This window comes from Oncorhynchus mykiss, chromosome 17, assembly GCF_013265735.2.
Source record: "Oncorhynchus mykiss isolate Arlee chromosome 17, USDA_OmykA_1.1, whole genome shotgun sequence".
Taxonomy (NCBI): domain Eukaryota; kingdom Metazoa; phylum Chordata; class Actinopteri; order Salmoniformes; family Salmonidae; genus Oncorhynchus; species Oncorhynchus mykiss.
Genome location: NC_048581.1, coordinates 24105819 through 24127924, shown reverse-complemented (window position 1 = coordinate 24127924; position 22106 = coordinate 24105819). Strand labels below are relative to the sequence as shown.

General features: G+C 42.0%; 1 protein-coding gene across 1 annotated transcript in view; it reads left to right on the top strand.

Moving 5' to 3' along the window:
• Nucleotides 1–3: 3 nt before the first annotated feature.
• slkb (STE20-like kinase b) overlaps nucleotides 4–22106 on the top strand; it is a 34608-nt gene continuing 12505 nt past the window's right edge. Inside the window, exons 1-12 of the mRNA XM_021567865.2 lie at nucleotides 4–833; nucleotides 2350–2514; nucleotides 8651–8699; nucleotides 9046–9195; nucleotides 12206–12278; nucleotides 12619–12813; nucleotides 13145–13226; nucleotides 15770–15901; nucleotides 16176–17066; nucleotides 17305–17435; nucleotides 17836–17959; nucleotides 18548–18727. Coding sequence (XP_021423540.2) covers nucleotides 681–833; nucleotides 2350–2514; nucleotides 8651–8699; nucleotides 9046–9195; nucleotides 12206–12278; nucleotides 12619–12813; nucleotides 13145–13226; nucleotides 15770–15901; nucleotides 16176–17066; nucleotides 17305–17435; nucleotides 17836–17959; nucleotides 18548–18727 — 2325 coding nt within the window. The 5' untranslated portion in view covers nucleotides 4–680. The remainder of the gene's footprint in view (nucleotides 834–2349; nucleotides 2515–8650; nucleotides 8700–9045; nucleotides 9196–12205; nucleotides 12279–12618; nucleotides 12814–13144; nucleotides 13227–15769; nucleotides 15902–16175; nucleotides 17067–17304; nucleotides 17436–17835; nucleotides 17960–18547; nucleotides 18728–22106) is intronic.

Genomic DNA, 22106 nt, shown 5'->3' with positions numbered 1-22106 from the left:
GCGGGCTCATGAACGCGCATTTGACACCAAATCCTCTAGATTACTGGACCCCGTGCTTCGCCAAGGGAAAGAACATTGTCTTATCATACCAACGGTGTTTTTATTCGATATACATAAATTCAAGTGACTTTGGGGGATCGAATATAACATTTATTGGAATATAATTATTTTGAAGGGTCGATTCTCTACCTTCTCTGTTTGCTCTTTGGCTGAGGAAAGAGCCCTGCCGTTTGCGTTGTCAGGCCAGTGTTGGTTGTTCTGAGTTAAGGAACAGCAGCAACTTCCCGTGCTTACTTTGCACTGTGAAAGTCTATTCTTTGGACGGAAATACAATGCCAGGAGACATCAAAGTGAATATTGTTGGTGTAAGAATCAACAATAGCCCATGATGTCGTTGGAACTTCATTTTGTTATGGGATAACTGTGATATCGTTGCCATAATAACGGTTTGACCATCAATTATTTCAGTCTAACAGTATTTGAAATCATTCTGAATTGTTATAATACGGTAACCTATTGAATATGCCACCCCGGAGTCTGCTTGACTCAGAAGAACACACCAAGGGACCTAAGTAAACACAACAGTTCAAGTCCTATGCAGTAGAACGCACTGATGATCTTCGAATTGCTGGATATTCATTCCTTTGTCCACTATCTATCTGAAGAAGGCTGGCTTGAAAATGGCATCCTTTTTCAATTTCCGTAAAATCTTTAAATTGGGTGCTGAGAAGAAGAAGAAACAGTATGAGCATGTCCACAGAGACGAGAACCCAGAGGAGATATGGGAGATCATTGGAGAACTGGGGGATGGAGCCTTTGGGAAAGTCTATAAGGTAGGATAGGTCCTTTTGAGTCATTGTAGACCTCTTCTGATTTGTTGTAGCAATGATGATGACATTGTAAACACGTTACACTTACAGTTTTAAAACCATCTTTCAAGAGTCATGTCATGTGTGTGTTCGTCTCCGACCACTCTGCTGTAACCAATTGGAGTAACAAATCTTACATCGTGTTCCTTGGAATTCTTCACTTCGGCTACGACTGGAAATGTTACTTCTTACTCTTATGATTAGGACGAAGCTCAACATTGGATTAATGACTGCCATTCTTTTCATTTTGGTCAGCATTGCCAACTACACTGTCTCCAGTCCCCACACACACATACACGTATGCACGCGCACACACACACACAGCTATTTCTTCCCAAACTCTGATTGTTAGGCCATTCACAGCAGCCCTAAACCGTCTTAGATGAGTCGCAATACATTGTGGCATTCTTTTCACCGACCTCGATGCATGGGCAGAGCAAAAAGCATTGTTTACATGAGTGACATTGAATGTGATCACCCGTGAGTGGAGGGCCAAGACCAGTAGCAGGGTGCTTTGTCGACGCTTTTCCAATTAGCTTGTTTGTTCTTCTGCAGCCACCAGCCTATTTTTGGGCATGGTGTAACGGTATAATAATAGCCATCTGGATCCCTACCATGATTGTGCTCTGTTTTCAATTTATTTCTGATCTATTATGGTTTCCAAATCTAACTATTACTTGTCGTAGAGAATCCCAAATGCCTTAGTCAGTTTAGTAACAGATGCCATGTGAAGTTGACGACTACTACAACCAAACCGTTGGCTGCTCCATGAACAAAGCACAGCAACATTTACTCTACATTTACTAAGAATAGTAAATAATGGACTATCCTGGCACTACTAGAGCTACAACAGGCCAAATCCAATATGCTGCAATCTCATGATGAGTCACCCTATTTGAACCGGCCTCCAAACTCCCCATCCATTCATAGTGAAAGAGAAGTGTGTGTGTGTGCTGAATATGGATCCATCCTGTGAATGTGATCATGTGTAATGTGATAATACGGGGGATAATGTATTCAAATCATTTCGATGGCAGACGTGACCTGAGGAACACAACCAAGGTTAAGAGGAAGTGCCATATCCCATATCACTGCTGTCCGCATCCAGCACATCCTGCTATGAGACACGACCAAAACAAACGGCAGACAGTTCCACTTCAAATGGAATTGGGACTTGTGCTGTGATGGTCGTCATCAAAGATGTGAAAAATACATTTGAGAAAAAGTGTCAGTTTGCTGCTTTTTTTTTTTTTTTTTTTTGCGAACGTCATGTGAAATCTGATCTCAACTCTTCTCTTGATGAGAGCAACAACGGGACCCATTCTATTCTATCATTTCCACAAAGCCCCCCCCCCCCAAAAAAATAACTCGCTCACTCTAACCTTGGTACGTCTTCCACGGGCATCAACAGAACTCAAGTCTATTCCATTGTCAGAATCCACCATAATAACCCTCTCACTTCTGCCTGTGTGTCTCTTAGGCCCAGAACAAGCAAACAGGCATTCTGGCTGCAGCTAAAGTGATCGACACCAAGACGGAGGAGGAGCTGGAGGACTATATGGTAGAGATCGATATCCTGGCCTCCTGCGACCATCACAACATAGTGAAGCTGCTGGACGCCTTCTACTACGACAGCAAGCTATGGGTGAGTAGGGAGTGGTGTTTTCAGCGGAGGTTGGGCTTTGTTAGCGGTGCTGCTGTGATTGTGCAATTACTAACATCAATACACTAACTCTTGAAGGTCTATTCACCGGAACATTGGTTGAGAGACGGAATGTTTTATGGAGAATCAGCTAAGATCAGCAGTGTACTGCAGTGTCGTCCTTAGCTGGGGCCTCTTAACTAGGCTATTATGAGTGGTGAAGACTGACCTGTGTCGTGGCTGTCAGTACAATGGAATGTTCATCCTCCTCTCACACCTACGCTACCTCGGTTATTGTCTTCCCAGGTCAAAGTTCAAACGAGCACATACACTAGCAGCATTTATTGTAGGTTATTGCCATATTTGCCTTTTTCGTCGTCACGATATCACTGAGTGATGTTGTGTCTTTCTGTCACCTCCCAAAGTAACTAGAGTCCATCCATATAACCCTCTCTTTGTGTACACATTGTTCTAGTCCTCACCTTGGGGGATGGTGGTCACTTCCTGTGAATTTTGATTGGATTTGGAGATCTAGTTTCAGATGACTTTTCCCGGGGCACACCTGTGTCCGTAGATAAGGATGACATAATTGCATTGGGAAAGTGGTCATGCATAAATTAGGACATTTGTGCGATCATATCTAACTAGCTAGTAATAAGGGACCATCTGTTTTGTTTTGGTCTTCTTGGCATAGGACACCTAAAATGAACCAAGCTATATAGGAATATAATACAAAAGAATACCTATAAAACAAAGGCATTTCCACCTTTCATTCAGGAAAAGTGGATTCAACAAATGATACGTAATATAAAATCTAAATCCACACGGTCAGTTCTTCTAAGGTGCTACCTGATAGGCTACATACCCTAGCCTCCCAAGAGCGCCAAAGCAGAACGAGACAAAAGCTCCATCGCTTTTTTCAAGCTCATCAAAAGCTGTGATGATTACCTGCAGTATTTGGTGACACTGCAGCTCTGTTGAGTGCTCAGCCCTTTCCTCTCCATTGTCTGCTGAACAATGGCTTCTAGACCAATGGAGGTTGTGTATTGATTATTATCTAGGCTTTTTTATTTAGCCTTTATTTAACAAGACAAGTCAAATAAGAACAAATGCTTATTTACAATGACGGCCCGGTAACAGTGGGTTAACTGCCTTGTTCAGGTGCAGAACGTCAGATTTTTACCTTGTCCGCTCAGGGGATTCGATCTAACAACCTTTCGGTTGCTGGCCCAACGCTCTAACCACTAGGCTACCTGCCACTTACATGGTAGCTGGTGTGTAATTAGAGAGAGCAAGAGATGAGCACAGGCGCTCTTGCTGTAGATGAAAGACTTGACGTTCTAAAAGGCTGTGTCGAGGTCAAGTCTGGAGAGTGATTTATTTAGTCTTCCTCATTTGATATGGCTCTAATAACAATGTGGTAAAACCACATTATGTTTAAGGGGTTAGATTAGGGACAGTAGCCATTTTATGTTTCCTCAATTTCACTTGGGTTTCCACAATGTGTGACTGAAGCTAACCCTTTTACCATGCACATACCCACTTTGCAAGTTATTGGATAGACGGGCAGCTAAAGGTCCCGAAGCTTCTGCACATGTGCAGGATTCTCTACTTTTCCCACAGTCTCTGCTCTACTCGTAGAGAACAGGCCACTCTGGCGAACGGTGCTCATTTAATAAAGTTAGATCAAAGCTGAATCAGGGTCTGCGAGATCACTTAATGATGGTATTCTACGTAAGTGAACGACATGTGCTTCGATTGAAACCAAACACGGGTAGGCTACAGTTGAACACCATCTGCTCTAAAATGTGCTCACTGTACATCATTCAAAAGAACGCTGTAGGCTACCTCGGAACACTGTAGGCTACCTCGGAACAACACTGTAGGCTACCTCGGAACAACACTGTAGGCTACATCGAAATAACTCAAGAAGATCTACAGTGCCTTCGGAAGTATTCAGACCCTTCGACTTTTTCCACATTTTGTTATGTTACAGCCTTATTCTAAAATGGATTAAATAGTCGCCCCCCCCCCCATCAATCTACACACAATACCCCATAATATCAAATAAAAAATAAAACAATTTAAATAAAAAACTGAAATATCACATTCAGACCCTTTACTCAGTACTTTGTTGAAGCACCTTTGGCAGTGATTACAACCTTCAGCCTTCTTGGATATGAGGCTACAAGCTTGGCACACCTGTATTTGGGGAGTTTTTCCCTTTCTTCTCTGCAGATCCTCTCAAGCTCTGTCAGGTTGGATGTGGAGCGTTGCTGCACAGCTATTTTCAGGTGTCTCCAGAGATGTTCAATCAGGTTCAAGTTCGGGCTCTGGCTGGGCCACTCAAGGACATTCAGAGACTTGTCGCGAAGCCACTCCTGCATTGTCTTGACTGTGTCCGTTGTCCTGATTTTGAAGGTGAACCTTCGTCCCAGTCTGAGCTCTCTGGAGACGATTTTCATCAAGGATCTCTCCTGTGCTTTGCTCCGTTCATCTTTGCCTCGATCCTGACTAGTCTCCCAGTCCCTGCTGCTGAAAAACATACATCATGCTGCCACCACCATGCTTCACCGAAGGAATGGTTCCAGGTTTCTTCCATTCGTGACGCTTGGCATTCAGGCCAAATAGTTCAATCTTGGTTTCATCAGACCAGAGAATCTCTTTTCTCATGGTCTGAGAGTCTTCAGGTGCCTTTTGGCAAACTCCAAGCGGGCTGTCGGGTGCCTTTAACTGAGGAGTGGCTTCTGTCTGGCCACTCTACCATAAATGCCTGATTGGTGGAGTGCTGCAGAGGTGGCTGTTCTTCTGGAAGGTTCTCCCATCTCCACAGAAGAACTCTAGACCTCTGTCAGAGTGACCATCGGGTTCTTGGTCACCTCCCTGACCAAGGCCCTTCTCCCCCAATTGCTCAATTTGGCCAGGTGGCCAGCTCTAGGGAGTCTTGGTGGTTCTAAATTTCTCCCATTTAAGACTGATAGAAGCCACTGTGTTCTTGGGGACCTTCAATGCTGCATAAATGTTTTGGTAACCTTCACCATATCTGTGACTCGACACAATCCAGTTTCGGAGAACTACGGACAATTCCTTCGACCTCATGGCTTGGTTTTTGCTCTGACATACACTGTCAACTGTGGGACCTTATATAGACAGGTGTGTGCCTTTCCAAATCATGTCCAATCTATTTAATTTACCACAGGTGGACTCCAATCAAGTTGTAGAAACATCTCAAGGATGATCAATGGAAACAGAATGCAACTGAACTCAATTTCGAGTCTCATAGCAAAGGGGTTTGAATAGTTATGTAAATAGTGTTTTTTTATTTTTTATGAATTTGCTAAAAATTCTACAAACCCGTTTTCGCTTTGTCATTATGGGGTATTGTGTGTAGATTGCTGAGAAATATATATTTAATCCATTTTAGGATAAGGCTGTAACGTAACAAAATGTGAAAAAGTCAAGGGGTCTGAATACTTTCCGAAGGCACAGTAAATGCATATCCCCATGAAACTGAATGGGATCAAATGGTTGGTATGCAGATGCTTCATGGACTTTTCACTGGTAAAACTAAAATAATTATCATTAACGATTTTACAGTGAGAAATGATGAATGGAGGGTGACGACAACATTATTTGCGTAAAGGTAAAGAAACATGCGCAGTACGTGATTCAGATCTTCAGCTCTGGGGAAAAGGGACGGATGGGGCTGTTACCTACGGATCCGCAGACTCAGCCATTCTAATTTCCTATCCTAACCCCAATGTACTTGACCTTAGACTGTTATGCCTAATCACGGGTCAGATCATATGCCTATTTTGTCATACGTTGCATATCTTTGTCTCCCAAACCTAAATTGACCTGATCTTTTAACCTTTGTTTGGGATCTTAGCCACACAGCTGCTATCTCAGAGTTGTGTCCTCCTCCTCTCTCTGCACCACATGAATTGCTCCTCAGAGGGCTGTGTGTGTGCTGGGAGAGGAAGTCATGGTGACAGCCCTGTAGTTCCTCTCTACCCGCCTGTCACTGTAAAGACCCACTGTTTGGCCTATTGTACACGATTGTACATGCAGCTGGACCAAAACAACAGCTCGCCTACCAGTGAAACAACACCACAAGGGCCTGTATGAATGACAAGGCTGTTTCAAGGCTTAGGCGGAGCATACTGTCTTATTTTACAAGAGTTTTGTTGGGTAGAATGAAAGGTTTTTGTTGAATTGTATGTTCGATATGGTTGTAATAAGGCTAAGCTAAGAATTGGTTCATCTTTTGTATAAACATCACAGCACAGTCGAAAAAGATATGGCAAATAGAAATCAACTGGATGGTGTTCAGAGATAGATGGGAGGGGTTGAGTGGAGCTGATGGTTGGGACTAAAAACAAACAAAAAGAGAACTATTGTAAAATATACTGTGTCCGTGAAATGTATATAGTATGTATAATCTGGAAGTAGAAGCCTAAGAGTTGTTGTCCATTAGTTTACTCCAATTGGGGTAGGGTTGGTAGGGTTAGGGGACACAGTAAAGGATTTTTGTTGTTGTTGATATATATATATATATATATATATATATATATATATATACAAAAAATATATGGGGGATTGGAAATGATGCAGACAATTACATTGATGGAAGCCACAATCTATCTGCAATATTAAAGCTGGTCTACCCACAAAAAAAAATTTTAATAAAAACAAATTAGTTATTCTTAGAAAGGTCACACGGGTCATTGTTGCAATAATTATGTTTGAATCTAAACCTCAATAGGTGAACAGGTCAACTTCCCTCTAAATACTAGCCAAAAGGAGAATATAGAGTACCTATAATTTCTCATTAACTGTTACATTGAGGAAGTGTGTTTTGTCTTCCTCTTCTTGGCACCTCTCACCAAATATGTCTTCCATTGTTTCACTGTCAGTAGCATTTCTCTATTCTACTCAGCCCTAACTAACTACATGTTTTACTGTATTGAGCACAGTAGGGCCGTGGATAAATTGAGCTTGTTTTTTAGTTTTTTGTTAGCCTAATTGTTTCTCTGTTGTGTCCGTAGTGTTAGCAGCATGCTAGGCTAGGTTAGGCTATAGCCCTGATACAGTCCAAAGTCTATTGACATATCAGGACTATTCTAGTCGAACGATACTACCCCCCCCCCCCCCCCCCCCCCCCTACACTGAATGGCTAGGTGTCTCTCTCCTCCGAATACCTAGCCTCATCGCTTCTGCAGCTCTAGCTAGCCCCCTCCCACCTGAGGCGTGCATGGAAACTCCTTATCCTATTTGGGGAAAGGGCTATGTTCTGGCTAGCGACGCTAGGCTAGGCTGCATGTGTATACTCTGAGAAAGCCTTCAGAGCAAAGCAACAGAATGGCCTCTCTGGCCAATCCTCTTACCTCCGCGGCACAAGGCAGCCATATTGAGAGCTTTAAGGCTCAGCAGGTTTCATTCACTGAACCTGGGCAGGAGGAGATTCACTGTTCAACTCACTTTCAAGTTGTTTTACACAGCAAGGCCTGTATACACAAAACGTCTCCGTAGGAGTTCTGATCTAAGATCAGGTCCTCTCTAATGTCCATATAATCAAATTCATTCATTGATTTAAAAGGGAAAACTGATCCTAGATTAGAACGCCTACTCCGAGACACTCTGAGTATACTGGCCACAAACCGGGGAGTTTGGTCTTTAAAAGAAGGAGACTTTTAAAGTGTTGTTTGTATATGAAGCAGGTGACAGGGGGGGGGTTAAGTATGGAGAGGAGAAGGTTGCTGGTCCATAGTGTAACTACTTAGGCCTAAGTGATGGATAGGATAGGTAGAGTCAAGTGTGTTGCGTCTTGATATCATTGAACTTGAGACCCTTTTAAGATCCTTTGCATTGAATTGTAAAGGCTACTGGGTCCAGACAGGACTCCATTGACAAAGACCACATGACACAGTGACTTGTTGTCCTGTAGTACGATGGAAAAGGCTCTTACTTTGTGTAGCTGTAAACACTCACTATAGTTTGTTGTGAATGTATGGTGTGTTTACCTGTTACTGTGGTATTTAAGCTGTTATGGTATTTTAACCTCATTAGATGAATGCTGTTAGTTTTCTTTAATCCACTGTACTGCATCTACTGTAACCATTCTTCTCTTATTTTGCAGATCCTGATAGAGTTCTGTGCGGGTGGAGCGGTGGATGCCGTCATGCTGGGTGAGTCAGTCTTCCTACATCCTACTTCTAAAGAATGTGATAAGCAGATGAGCGATAAATCACTGGTCACAATGGTAACGCATTGAACATTATTATGTGACTGAAACGTGGTGGATATAACGGTATAGTAACAGTTAACTGATATTGAACTACCAGTGATTAGCACCAACACGATGTAGACCACCCTCATAATGCATTGATAAGGTGTCAGTATTAACGTTCTTCATTGATACAGCCGTTAGCCAGCTAAGTCCTGTTGCTGAGGGTGTGTGTGTGACTGCGTGAGTGAAACCCAGTGTGTGAGGAGGAATGCTAAGTATGTGTTTATGTGGCCCCGGTCCCTCAGAGCTAGAAAGGCCCCTGACGGAGCCCCAGATCCGGGTGGTGTGTAAGCAGACCCTCCAGGCCCTCCTCTACCTCCACGACAACAAGGTGATCCACAGAGACCTGAAGGCTGGGAACATCCTGCTATCCCTGAACGGAGATGTCAAACTGGGTAAGAGACTGGGGAAGAGGGGCTGGGAGTTACCTAACCCTGTGTGTTTCACAAACCTCTCCCTGGGGACCCGCATCCGTTCCATGTATTAGAACTATTCCACAGCTAGCACACCCGATTCAACTTGTCAACAATCAAACCCTGGGATAGGTGTTTCAGGTGATGTAGTTCAGGGCTACAACAAAATTATGAAACGTCCACGGGTCCCCTAGGAGACGTTTGAAAACCACTGTCCTAACCAACTATCTGAGCTTAACATGTACATTTAGTCCTTTAGTAGAAGACACTTTTCAGTCATAGTAAAAATCACTACCATACACTCTTAGAAAAAAGGTTATTCGGCTGTCGCTCCACCATTTTGCTGGTTGCTAAAAGACACAAACACAAAACATAAGAATGGGAATCATAGAAATAGCACACATAGAACAGATCTACCGCTTCTAAGACTTGCTTTCAATGAGAACGACAGATTTATAACTCACATTTCTATGTGAATTTGGTTGGTTCACCAAAAAGTTACGTATTGCAGCTTTTAGTAGGGCCAGGGGGAGTTTTTGGATACACCATAGAAGTGCATTCTTGGATGTTCGAGAGTGCATCTGTTGGTGCGTTTAGTCAAAAATAAACGTAAGATATCACCGCTATGAAACACCAAATATGTTTAGAGCAGATGTGGAAGAAAAAAAAGAGGAATTAGGTGGTATTTGTTTGTGAGGTTTATCATAACATTTATAACACAATATACAGACAGAAATATTGCATCATGTAATATTGTAGCCGTCATCGACGAGTCAGTTATGTCACTCAGTTATGGCAATGCTAACTGCCTACAAATCGATTGCGTGTTAGGAAAGCCTGCATGTCATCATTGTTCTGTCATATTGGTACACAGTGAGGGCTGCTCCACACAGTAAGCTCCAGACTCATCATGCAGTAGGTTGTGTATTAGGATGAGTCATAACTTTGTGCGCGTAACGGGCTTGATGTGATAATGCAGTACAAAGTAGGGTATGTATCAGTACAGTGACAACAAAGGTGGCTGTGAAAGTGCCCGTTTGCATGTCAGTGACAGGCAGTGAGAGACTTTGTGTGAAAGGTTAATCACAAACACACACAAAAACACGTACATACACACACACACACACACACACTCTGTTATAAACAACACATGATGTCATCGTAGCAGAAAACAAAATGTCACATGTCTTATCATCAGGTGAATGATACTGGCAAGGATAAGTATTTAACATGTTTAAATTCATAGATTTGGTAGATAGTTTTTCATTATTTTGACCTCCCACATCATAACCCAAGATACACCACCAGTGTTGTTCCCAATGGGAGAAAAGTAAGCTTAGTGGGCAGAACAAGCCAGGTTTGGGCAGAGCCAAGCATCAGCTAGCGCAGTCCTATTGGCACGTTCGAGAATGCATTTGCATATTTCTGTTAGGGAATGCCTAGTCTGTGAACTGAGGGTGTGCAATAGCTCAAATCGCCCTTGCCCTCCTAAACAATGTATTTTTTTCTAATTGTTTCTAAAGGGTCAAGTCTACAAGACTTAGTGCACTCTGTTCATAACAGACATTGTAGTTTTTGGAAGAGAACTGTATTGTTTAATCAAGGAGTAAATTTGTTGAATGTCGGCAAGTTTCATCGAGCTTCAGCTCCTCCCACTTCCCGCCACTGGACTTACTCTCATCATTATATTTGGTCGTTTTAAGCGGATGCTTCAGATGTATACATCCGGTGAGACATCTGGCTCCTTCTAGCTGTGTTATAATTGGAAGAGGAACTCTCACATAATTGTTTGGTTTATTATTTTTTAAATGAACTAGGCAAGTCAGTTCAGAACAAATTCTTATTTACAATGACGGCCAAACCCGGGCGAACCAGATTGGGATGTGATGCAGCCTGGATTCGAACCAGGGACTGTAGTGACGCCTCTTGCACTGAGATGCAGTGCCTTAGACCGCTGTGCCACTCAGGAGCCCACATTTTTATTCATTTGATTATATTAAAAAAGCAATCACACCTGAAAAAGACACATGCACATGAGTGAAATCATAGGGGATAACACACAATAAAGTATGGGACTTATTTCCATTGTGGTCCTGAACATAGCCTATTAGCTAGAATGGTAACAGCAAACACATTTTCGCCAAGAGCATCTTTTTATCTGCTTAAACAAAGGTTAGCCATGTGTAGGCAAAAATGTATGTCCAAGTCAAGAAAGCTTACCAGTGCCCAGCGGCACTTGCCACACTGGTTGCCTATTCGCGGATGCATTTTCAAAGCCTATGTCAGATACAGTGAGTGTAATTTGCTCGATGTTAGAAGTTGAGAAATAAAGTTGACATCGTTAGAAATAAGATAAGATCCGGTTTTCTACTGTAGGTACTCTGCTGTTCAAAAGTTCGGGGTCACTTAGAAATGCCCTTGTTCTTGAAAGAATGCTCAACTAGTCTAAAGAAGGCTAGTTGTATTGCTTCTTTAATCAGGACAACAGTTTTCAGCTGTGCTGACATAATTGCAAAAGTGTTTTCTAATGATCAATTAGCCTTTTTTAAAATGATAAACTTGGATTAGCTAACACAACGTGCCATTGGAACACAGGAGTGATGGTTGCTGATAATGGGTTTCCAGCTACAATAGTTATTTACAACATGAACAATGTCCACACTGTATTTCTGATCAATTTGATGTTATTTTAATGCTTTTCTTTCAAAAACAAGGACATTTTCTAAGTGACCTCAAACCTTTTAACGGTAGTGTATGTCATTTAAAAAAATATTCTGTTGATGCTAGCGATATTAATAAACATTTAGGTTATTAAAAAAAATGAAAATCACTTCAATATATACTGTATATATTTTTGCGGACCCCCTGCAGTACCTCTAGGGGCCGCGGACCCCAGGGTGACTAGCCCTGGCTTAGGTTAATTCTTATGAACAACAACAACATGTTGTACCCTAGTTGCTAACAGCAGCACTGTTTCCCATTGGTGTTTCAGCTGACTTTGGTGTGTCGGCCAAAAATACCAAAACACTACAGAGGAGAGACTCTTTCATCGGGACGCCATACTGGTGAGTCAAACATGAAAACCTGTCATGCTGTTGTAATTCATCAAATTACTATTTCTCCCCATTCTTCTGAATTGACCAGTCAACTTGATATACTTTTTAATGTATTCCCCCCCAAAAAAAGATTGACTTACATTTCAATTTATTGAAACCATAATGTATAGCCTACAAAATCCCAATATTACTGTACAGAAAATGCTACAATTCCACATTTCCACACAATTTGTTTCATAGTCATTTGCGTTTCACCTAATATATTTTGTCCCTTTGTCATTGGTCATTCATATTTCACTGCAACATTTCCTTTCCTCTGATTGGTTCTTTTTTTATCCGTTCTTCCCAGGATGGCCCCGGAGGTGGTGATGTGTGAGACGTTTAAGGACCGCCCGTACGACTACAAGGCTGACATCTGGTCCCTGGGGGTGACTCTGATCGAGATGGCCCAGATTGAGCCTCCCAACCACGAGATGAACCCTATGAGAGTCCTGCTGAAAATAGCCAAGGCCGATCCTCCTACCCTGATGCAGCCATCGCGCTGGTAAGTCTGGCGTGTCAGTCAGTGATGTGGCAGCCTGGCAGACAAGTTATTTCTGTCTAGGTTTGGCTTCAGGAACCCTCAATTAAATGGGAAGGAAGAAATGCCCCTTTAATACGCTGTCACTCTGCACAATGTTCCTCTTCTTGCACTTTCTTGCCTAGAGAGATTGTATCACTAATTCACTCCTCTCTGCACTTGCCATATCTGTTGAGATGGTTCTACCTACTCTAATTTACCTCAATGCCTTTGGGAGGAATACATGACACTGTTTAGTTGTAGCCTATTTTCAATGTTGTAGTTATTACAAGTGATCTCCATTCACTCTCTTCAGGTCTCCAGAGTTCAGTGACTTCCTAAGAAAGTGTCTCGATAAGAATGTGGACAACAGATGGAATGTGGCACAACTTCTACAGGTAATGGTGACACACCTGTTCCCCCCCTTTTGCCCTCACTTTCCCCTTTGTTCCCTCACCCTACCTCCTCTTCTCCTCAGCCCCCTCCTCTCCTCCTTACCCCACCACCTCTTGTTTTTTCCCAGCACTCCGCCCCACGGCCACCTGTCAAATTAAATACATGGCCATATTGGCCCTGATCATGATCATGAGCTGTGCATCTAAGGTGTCAGCCAGGTACCTGTTGTGCTAGCTAGGGCGCTAATGACACTTACTTATCCCATCTGCGGCCTCCGTCAACACAACAGGCTTTTCTTTCCGAAAGGGTTTAAAGAGCGACCGCCAAGCATTATGACTGCAGTTACCTTACATTTTGGGAAGACGGTGTGCTTTGTGTATTAATCAGATTGTTTTGAGTTGTTATGAAGATTGTACTTCACATTTTTGACTAAATGTACACTGAGTGGACAAAATATTAAGAACACCTTCCTAATGTTGAGTTGCACCCCATTTTGCCCTCAGAACAGGCTCCACTCATCGAGGTATGGACTACAAGGTTTAGAAAGTGTTCCAGAGGGATGCTGGTCCATGTTGACTCCAATGCTTCCCACAGTTGTCCAGTTGTCTGGATGTCCTTTGAGTGGTGGACCATTCGTGATACACGCAGGAAACTGTTGAGTGTGAAAAACCCAGCAGCGTTGCAGTTCTTGACACACTCAAACTGGTGCGCCTTGCCCCTTACGATCATACCCCATTCAAAGGCACTTAAATATGTTGTCTTGCCCATTCACCCTCTGAATGGCAGACATACACAATCCATGTCTGAATTGTCTCATGGCTTCAAAATCCTTCTTTAACCTGTCTCCTCCCCTTCATCTACACTGATTTGAAGTGGATTTAAAACTTCTTATGGCTGCAGTGGCAGTATTGAGTAGCTTGGATGAAAAGGTGCCCAGAGTAAACTGCCTGTTCCTCAGTCCCAGTTGCTAATATATGCATTGTATTATTAGTATTGGATAGAAAACACTCTGAAGTTTCTAAAACTGTTTGAATGATGTCTGTGAGTATAACAGAACTCATATGGCAGGCAAAAACCTGAGAAGAAATCCAAACAGGAAGTGGGAAATCTGAGGTTGGTCGATTTTCAACTCAGCCCTATTGAATACACAGTGGGATATTGGTTATGTTGCACTTCCTACGGCTTCCACGAGATGTCAACCGTCTTTAGAAACTTGTTTGAGGATTCTACTATGAAGGGGGACTGAATGAGAGATCATTGAGTCAGAGGTCTGCCAGCAGTCACGTGCTGGTCACGCGCATTTCACATGAGAGGTAGCTCGCGCTCCTTTGCTTTTCTGAAGACAAAGGAATTCTCCGGTTGGAATATTATTGAAGTTTTATGTTAAAAACATCCTAAAGATTGATTCCATACATCGTTTGACATGGTTCTACGGACAGTAACAGAACTTTTTGACATTTCGTCTGCAACTAGTTAACGCGCTTCGTGACTTTGGATTTGTTTACCAAACGCGCTAACAAAAGTAGCTATTTGGACATAAATTATGGACATTATCGAACAAATCCCAAAAATTTGGTGGAACTGGGATTCCTGGGAGTGCATTCTGATGAAGATCATCAAAGGTAAATTAATATTTGTTAATTGTTAATTCTGATTTCTGTTGACTCCAACATGGCGGATATATCTATTTGTTTTCTGAGCGCCGTTCTCAGATTATTGCATGGTTTGCTTTTTCCGTAAAGCTTTTTTGAAATCTGACACAACCAGTTGCATTAAGGAGAAGTCTATCTGTATTTCCATGTATAACACTTGTATTTTCATCAATATTTATAATGAGTATTTCTGTAAATTGCTGTGGCTCTCTGCAATGTCACCGGATGTTTTTGGAACTACTGAACGTAACGCGCCATTGTATACTCAGATTTTTGTATATAAATATGCACTTTATCGAACAAAACATACATGTATTGTATAACATGAGGTCTTATGAGTGTCATCTGATGAAGATCATCAAAGGTTAGTGATTCATTTTATCTCTATTTGTGCTTTTTGTGACTCCTCTCTTTGGCTGGAAAAATTGCAGAATTTTTCTGTGACTTGGCGGTGACTTAACATAATCGTTTGTGGTGCTTTTTCTGTAAAGCCTATTTAAAATCGGACACTTTGGTGGGATTAACAACAAGATTACCTTTTAAAATGGTAAAAGATACATGTATGTTTGAGGAATTTTAATTATGAAATTTATGTTGTTTGAATTTGCCACCCTGCACTTTCACTGGCTGTTGTCATATCGATCCCGTTAACGGGATTGCAGCCCTAAGAGGTGACATCAATAAGGGATTATAGCTTTCACCTGGTTAGTCTGTCATGTTTTGTACACTGAATTTTTCTTTTAATTGTGTATCTTGATTTGTGTGATGAAATCGCACAAATATTTGTTGTCTTTTCAGATGCAGTGAAAGTAGTACACTTCAAGAGGACATAATAGTCTTTATATCTAAAAGTGTCCTCAATATTATGCTTTTTTTTTTTTTTATCGTTGCAGCATCCATTTTTGAGTACTGTGACCGACAGCAGACCGTTGAGGGAGCTGATCGCTGAAGCAAAGGCTGAGGTTTACGAGGAGATTGAGGAACACAAGGAGGAAGAGGAGGAGGAGGATGGAGAGACACAGCGGGTATGTTACACCACAGACAGCTCAGTTCGAAAAATAACCACATGAAAGAGTGTGAAACATTATAGATGGACAGTGTGTATTCTTCTGTGGTCTTCATCATTTATTATAAAGAACAGGCTGTACAGACTTGACAAAAATAAGGAAAATGATTGACTATTGGTTAGAAGGATTTATTTAGAATCATTCCCACAGTTCTATTATTTGAAAGCTAATCCAGACATTATCTGTTGATTTATTTTAACCTACATTTTGATTTTCATCACGTTTTCTTCAGGGTCACAAACGTGCACCGTCCGATGCCAGTGTTGCCAGCTCGGAGGACGAGAAACTCCCTCAGTCTCCCTCAGCCTCCATCCTGGAGTCTTTACTGGAGAAGGCTGAACCGGTTATCCCAACACCACAGATTGTTGAAAAGGTCCCTGAACCAAGCGTCGTCAAACCAGAGGAGAACCTGGTTGTGGACACTGGCTTCGTCGAGGAGCCTTCTGTCACTGCAGAACTGGAGGAAATGGATGAGACCCTTGGTGCTCCAATAAATGGAGAGACAACAGAAGCCAGTGAGAAACCAGTAGAGGTGACGGAAGAGGAGGAGAAGGTTCAAGAAATATCAGAGGTTTGCCCAACAGAACCCAGTGAGATAACTTCTTCAGAACCAGCAGAGAAACCAGCAGAGGCCCAACCAGAAGGAACCGTTTCCAATGCTGCGGTCACCATAGCCGACAAGGAGATGGAACAACTGGCCATATCCAATCAAGATGAAAAGGAAGTGGACCTAGCTGAGGTCCAGACGAATGAGATCACTGCAGAAGGGTCAGAGGCCAAGGAAGAGCCAACAGGAGACAAGATGGAAGTTGAGGAGGAACCAGCCAACGAGGAGCTTAGCAGGGAAGCAAAGGTTACCGTGACAACCCCAGAGGAGACTAAGGTGGACGACAAACTCAAACCTGCATCTCCAGCGGTCTGGAAAGAGGAGGAAGGAGAGAAAGAGAGAGTGGAGTATAAGCCAACTGCGGAGACAGGGACTCCAGTGAAGTCTAAGGATGAGAAGGAGAGTGATTCGGACTCTAGGAGTAGTTCTGCTGCACATAACGGCAGCATAGACATGAACTTGTCCATCTCCAGCTTCCTGACCAAAACCAAGGAGCCAGGACCCCTCTCCATACAGGTACGGCATCACAATAGACTCTCTTTAGAGAATGTCTTTGATCAAATCCTTTGGTAATAGCTAAGTAGTCCAGTAATAACCCTTATCAATACACCATTATAAATGCTTCATACATTATTATCGGTGTTATAAATGCTTATGAATTGTAATTGTAATTTACAATGACCGCTTTATTCCATGAAGTAGTCCAACTACAGTATATTGATGGTATATTTATTGCCACCATTTTGTTTTTCAGGACACCAAGCGCCAGAAGAAGACACTGAAGAAGACCCGTAGGTTCGTGGTGGATGGAGTCGAGGTTAGCGTGACGACGTCGAAGATCATCACCGACAATGACACCAAGAACGAGGAGATGAGGTTCCTCAGGTAAAGATTAATTTACATGAATTAGCATTTTGAGCATTATGCATTGAAATATATGCCAATACTATGCAAAGATATAATCCATCTCTCCTGCAGTATAAGCTCAAGCTTAGGCTCTAACTGAACTGAATGAACTAGTGAATGTAGCTATTTTAGTATATTGACTATGCAAGACATTAGGGACACCTTCCTAATATTGCGTTGCACCCCCTTTTGACCTCAATTCATTTACATATCAAAGTGCTACTGAGCCGCGTGCATCGAGATGTCTTGTTATATAACGTTTTCATTGGTCTCTCGAGAGACCCTCCTCCATTGCTTTGGGTTGTTTAATCTCCTTTTGGAGAAAAAGATGTTCCTCTCATGTTTTTTTTTCTTCCCCTTCCTCCCCCTCCTCTCCCAGGCGTCAGGAGCTGAGGGAGCTGCGTCTCCTGCAGAAAGAGGAACAGAGGGCCCAGCAGCAGCTCAGCAATAAACTGCAGCAGCAGAAAGAGCAGATCTGCCGCCGTTTCGAACAGGAGACGACCGTGAGTCACTATCCTTTTTTTTCATCAAAGCCTCAATGGGAGGTGCTTTGAGACCTATCGAATGGTACCGTGTAGTACTGCAATTGCATGTAGTGCTGTAGTACTATAATTGCCTATTCGTGACCCTGGCCCCAGTCATACTGTGTCCAACCTAGCACAGTGACAGAAGATTGCCTACTGGTGTGGTCACAACCAATCCTGAAGGAGCATGCTAAACCACACATGGCTGTGAAACAGTAAGCTGAATTAGCCCAGTAAGACCAGTTAGTCCCTGCCCAGTATTACAGAGGTATGTCCCGTCCACACCACACCACAGCTTCCATGTGCCTTTTGCTCCTGTTACGTCATTACTTATTTCTGGACGAGGTAAATCCTTCTGTATGTCAGTCAAACTGCCACTCACAGTTTAGACGGAGACTGAGTCCACTAGCCAGCTAGTAAATCCAAGGAAAACAGGATGCCATTGAAATGACATTGCTTTCTGTAATATGCCAGTCATTCATTGATGACCAGTGTTTGAAAACGAGTTATATTTCTAGCGAAAGTGACGAGCTGACACCGAATCAAAATGACGTCCTCATTCTGCAGAGTAAGAAGCGCCACTACGACCAGGAAGTGGAGAACCTGGAGAGACAGCAGAAGCAGACCATCGAGAGGCTGGAGCAGGAGCACACCAACCGGCTGAGGGACGAGGCCAAGCGCATCAAGGCCGAGCAGGACAAGGAGCTGTCCAAGTTCCAGAACATGCTCAAGAACCGCAAGAAAGAGGTAAGGAAGTAGAGGGCAGTGTGTGTTAGTGTTGCACGGTATACCCAAACTTCTGTACCTTTTCTATGCTTGAACATGAAAAACGGTTCGGTACTTTCGGTTCTTCTGTCAAATGTGTCTCACGTCGTTTACTGATTGAGAGAGACAGACTTGATCCTATCAACACAGCCCGGTCCACTTATAGCGCGAGAGCACTGTGCCTGCTTCACTTACCCAATGCTAGCCGTAGTCTGTCCTGAGGAACCACTGCTCTCACTGGGAGTCTGGGCTGCCTCATGTTAGCTCTCCTCTCATACTGGCTCTAGTCTGTCCTGAAGAACCTCTGCTCACACTGGGAGTCTGGGCTGCCTCATGTTAGCTCTCCTCTCATACTGGCTCTAGTCTGTCCTGAAGAACCTCTGCTCACACTGGGAGTCTGGGCTGCCTCATGTTAGCTCCCCACTCATACTGCACAGAAGTGCAGAAGAACACACTTGAATAATGCAACACAGCACGTAGAAATTGTCCGCAGAATGACTGTCTGCAAAACAATGTTCATTACAGGCTAGAACAATGTAATAAGATAACTTTTTAGCTTCCTGCTTTGTAGGCTAACTTTCCTTGCTAGCTTACAGCTGAAGTTAACATCAATTCACTACCCTAGTACTTTGTTTTTGATAATAATGCAAACCATAATGCAAAATATGCTGATTTCAAAGCTGATTGTCACCAAAAACCATAGTCATTGCCAAAAACGTTTGAATGACATCATTAAGTGTTAAAGACACAGCGCACACTTTTATAAGAGAAGGTGTTGCTTCTTCTATGCAAATGTTGTTGATCAGTGCAATAAAACAAGGCCACAAATGGAAGGGCAATGGATTGTTTTTCATCTGTTACCAGCCAAAAGAAGCATGCGCACACTCCCAGGGACTGATTTAATACAGGGGCTGAATCCTCGGAGCCCAAGAACATAAGGGGCCCAAAAGGCAGAGCCATTAAAAAATATATATAAAATTTTTAAAATATATAAAATATATATGAATATGCATTCATCTGTATTGTGAATAGGCCTAGGCTACATCTTGATTTACCCAGTTTATCAATAGAGATTTACCATTCAAATAAATGACTCCCATTATGTTATGTATTTAGATGAGTAAAAACTAAGTCAAATTGTATAATTGATCCATTAACGCATGCATGGCTATCTGGATCAAGTGCCGTTCTGTACATTTGGCCAACGCGCCTTTTTTTAGCCGTGGTATCGTTATCAAAGTCACATTTTTGGTATCACGACAACACTAGTGTGCGTGGTATGTGAATGTTGTAACTGATGCTGTAAAGGTCTGGCTGTGGGTGTGCTTGCGGTGTACAGTACATTTGTGGAAAAGAAACATGTTGATCCGTCTTAGATTAGGCTAAGCAGCGATTGGACTCTCATTGGCTGTCTGGGATTTGCAGGATTGTTGTCACTACAATGTGTTGCTGTTACATTTGACATTTTAGCCATTTAGCAGACTCTCTTATCGAGAGCAACTTACAGTCAGTCACCTTAAGATAGCTTGGTGAGAATATCACCGTTGTCGCAAGTAAATTTTTCCTCAGTAAAGGTGCTATCAGCAAATTCAGTGCTGTTGGGAAAAGACGACAAGGAATAGTTGTCTTTTCAACAACAACAACACTTATTGAAAGACAAAAATATACTAAGCTACTCTTGCAGGGATTAGTTGTTTTCCCAGGCTATCGATGAGCTCTGTTGAACTGGATCACTAGAAGTGGTTTTAATATGCATGATGTACTGTTGAACTGGATCACTAGAAGTGGTTTTAATATGCATGATGCACTGTTGAACTGGATCACTAGAAGTGGTTTTAATATGCATGATGTACTGTTGAACTGGATCACTAAAATGGGTTTTAATATGCATGATGCACTGTTGAACTGGATCACTAGAAGTGGTTTTAATATGCATGATGCACTGTTGAACTGGATCACTAGAAGTGGTTTTAATATGCATGATGTACTGTTGAACTGGATCACCAAAAGTGGTTTTAATATGCATGATGTACTGTTGAACTGGATCACTAAGAGTGGTTTTAATATGCATGATGCACTGTTGAACTGGATCACTAGAAGTGGTTTTAATATGCATGATGCACTGTTGAACTGGATCACTATAAGGGGTTTTAATATGCATGATGTACTGTTGAACTGGATCACTAGAAGTGGTTTTAATATGCATGATGCACTGTTGAACTGGATCACTAGAAGGGGTTTTAATATGCATGATGCACTGTTGAACTGGATCACTATAAGGGGTTTTAATATGCATGATGCACTGTTGAACTTGATCACTAGAAGTGGTTTTAATATGCATGATGCACTGTTGAACTGGATCACTAGAAGTGGTTTTAATATGCATGATGTACTGTTGAACTGGATCACCAAAAGTGGTTTTAATATGCATGATGTACTGTTGAACTGGATCACTAAGAGTGGTTTTAATATGCATGATGCACTGTTGAACTGGATCACTAGAAGTGGTTTTAATATGCATGATGTACTGTTGAACTGGATCACCAAAAGTGGTTTTAATATGCATGATGTACTGTTGAACTGGATCACTAAGAGTGGTTTTAATATGCATGCTGTACTGTTGAACTGGATCACTAGAAGTGGTTTTAATATGCATGATGCACTGTTGAACTGGATCACTAAGAGTGGTTTTAATATGCATGATGTACTGTTGAACTGGATCACTATAAGGGGTTTTAATATGCATGATGCACTGTTGAACTTGATCACTAGAAGTGGTTTTAATATGCATGATTCACTGTTGAACTGGATCACTAGAAGTGGTTTTAATATGCATGATGTACTGTTGAACTGGATCACCAAAAGTGGTTTTAATATGCATGATGTACTGTTGAACTGGATCACCAAAAGTGGTTTTAATATGCATGATGTACTGTTGAACTGGATCACCAAAAGTGGTTTTAATATGCATGATGTACTGTTGAACTGGATCACTAAGAGTGGTTTTAATATGCATGATGTACTGTTGAACTGGATCACTAAAAGTAGTTAATATGCATGATGTACTGTTGAACTGGATCACCAAAAGTGGTTTTAATATGCATGATGTACTGTTGACCACTAGAAGTGGTTTTAATATGCATGATGCACTGTTGAACTGGATCACTAAAAGTAGTTAATATGCATGATGTACTGTTGAACTGGATCACTAAAAGTAGTTAATATGCATGATGTACTGTTGAATTGGATCACTAAAAGTAGTTAATATGCATGATGTACTGTTGAACTGGATCACTAAAAGTAGTTAATATGCATGATGTACTGTTGAACTGGATCACCAAAAGTGGTTTTAATATGCATG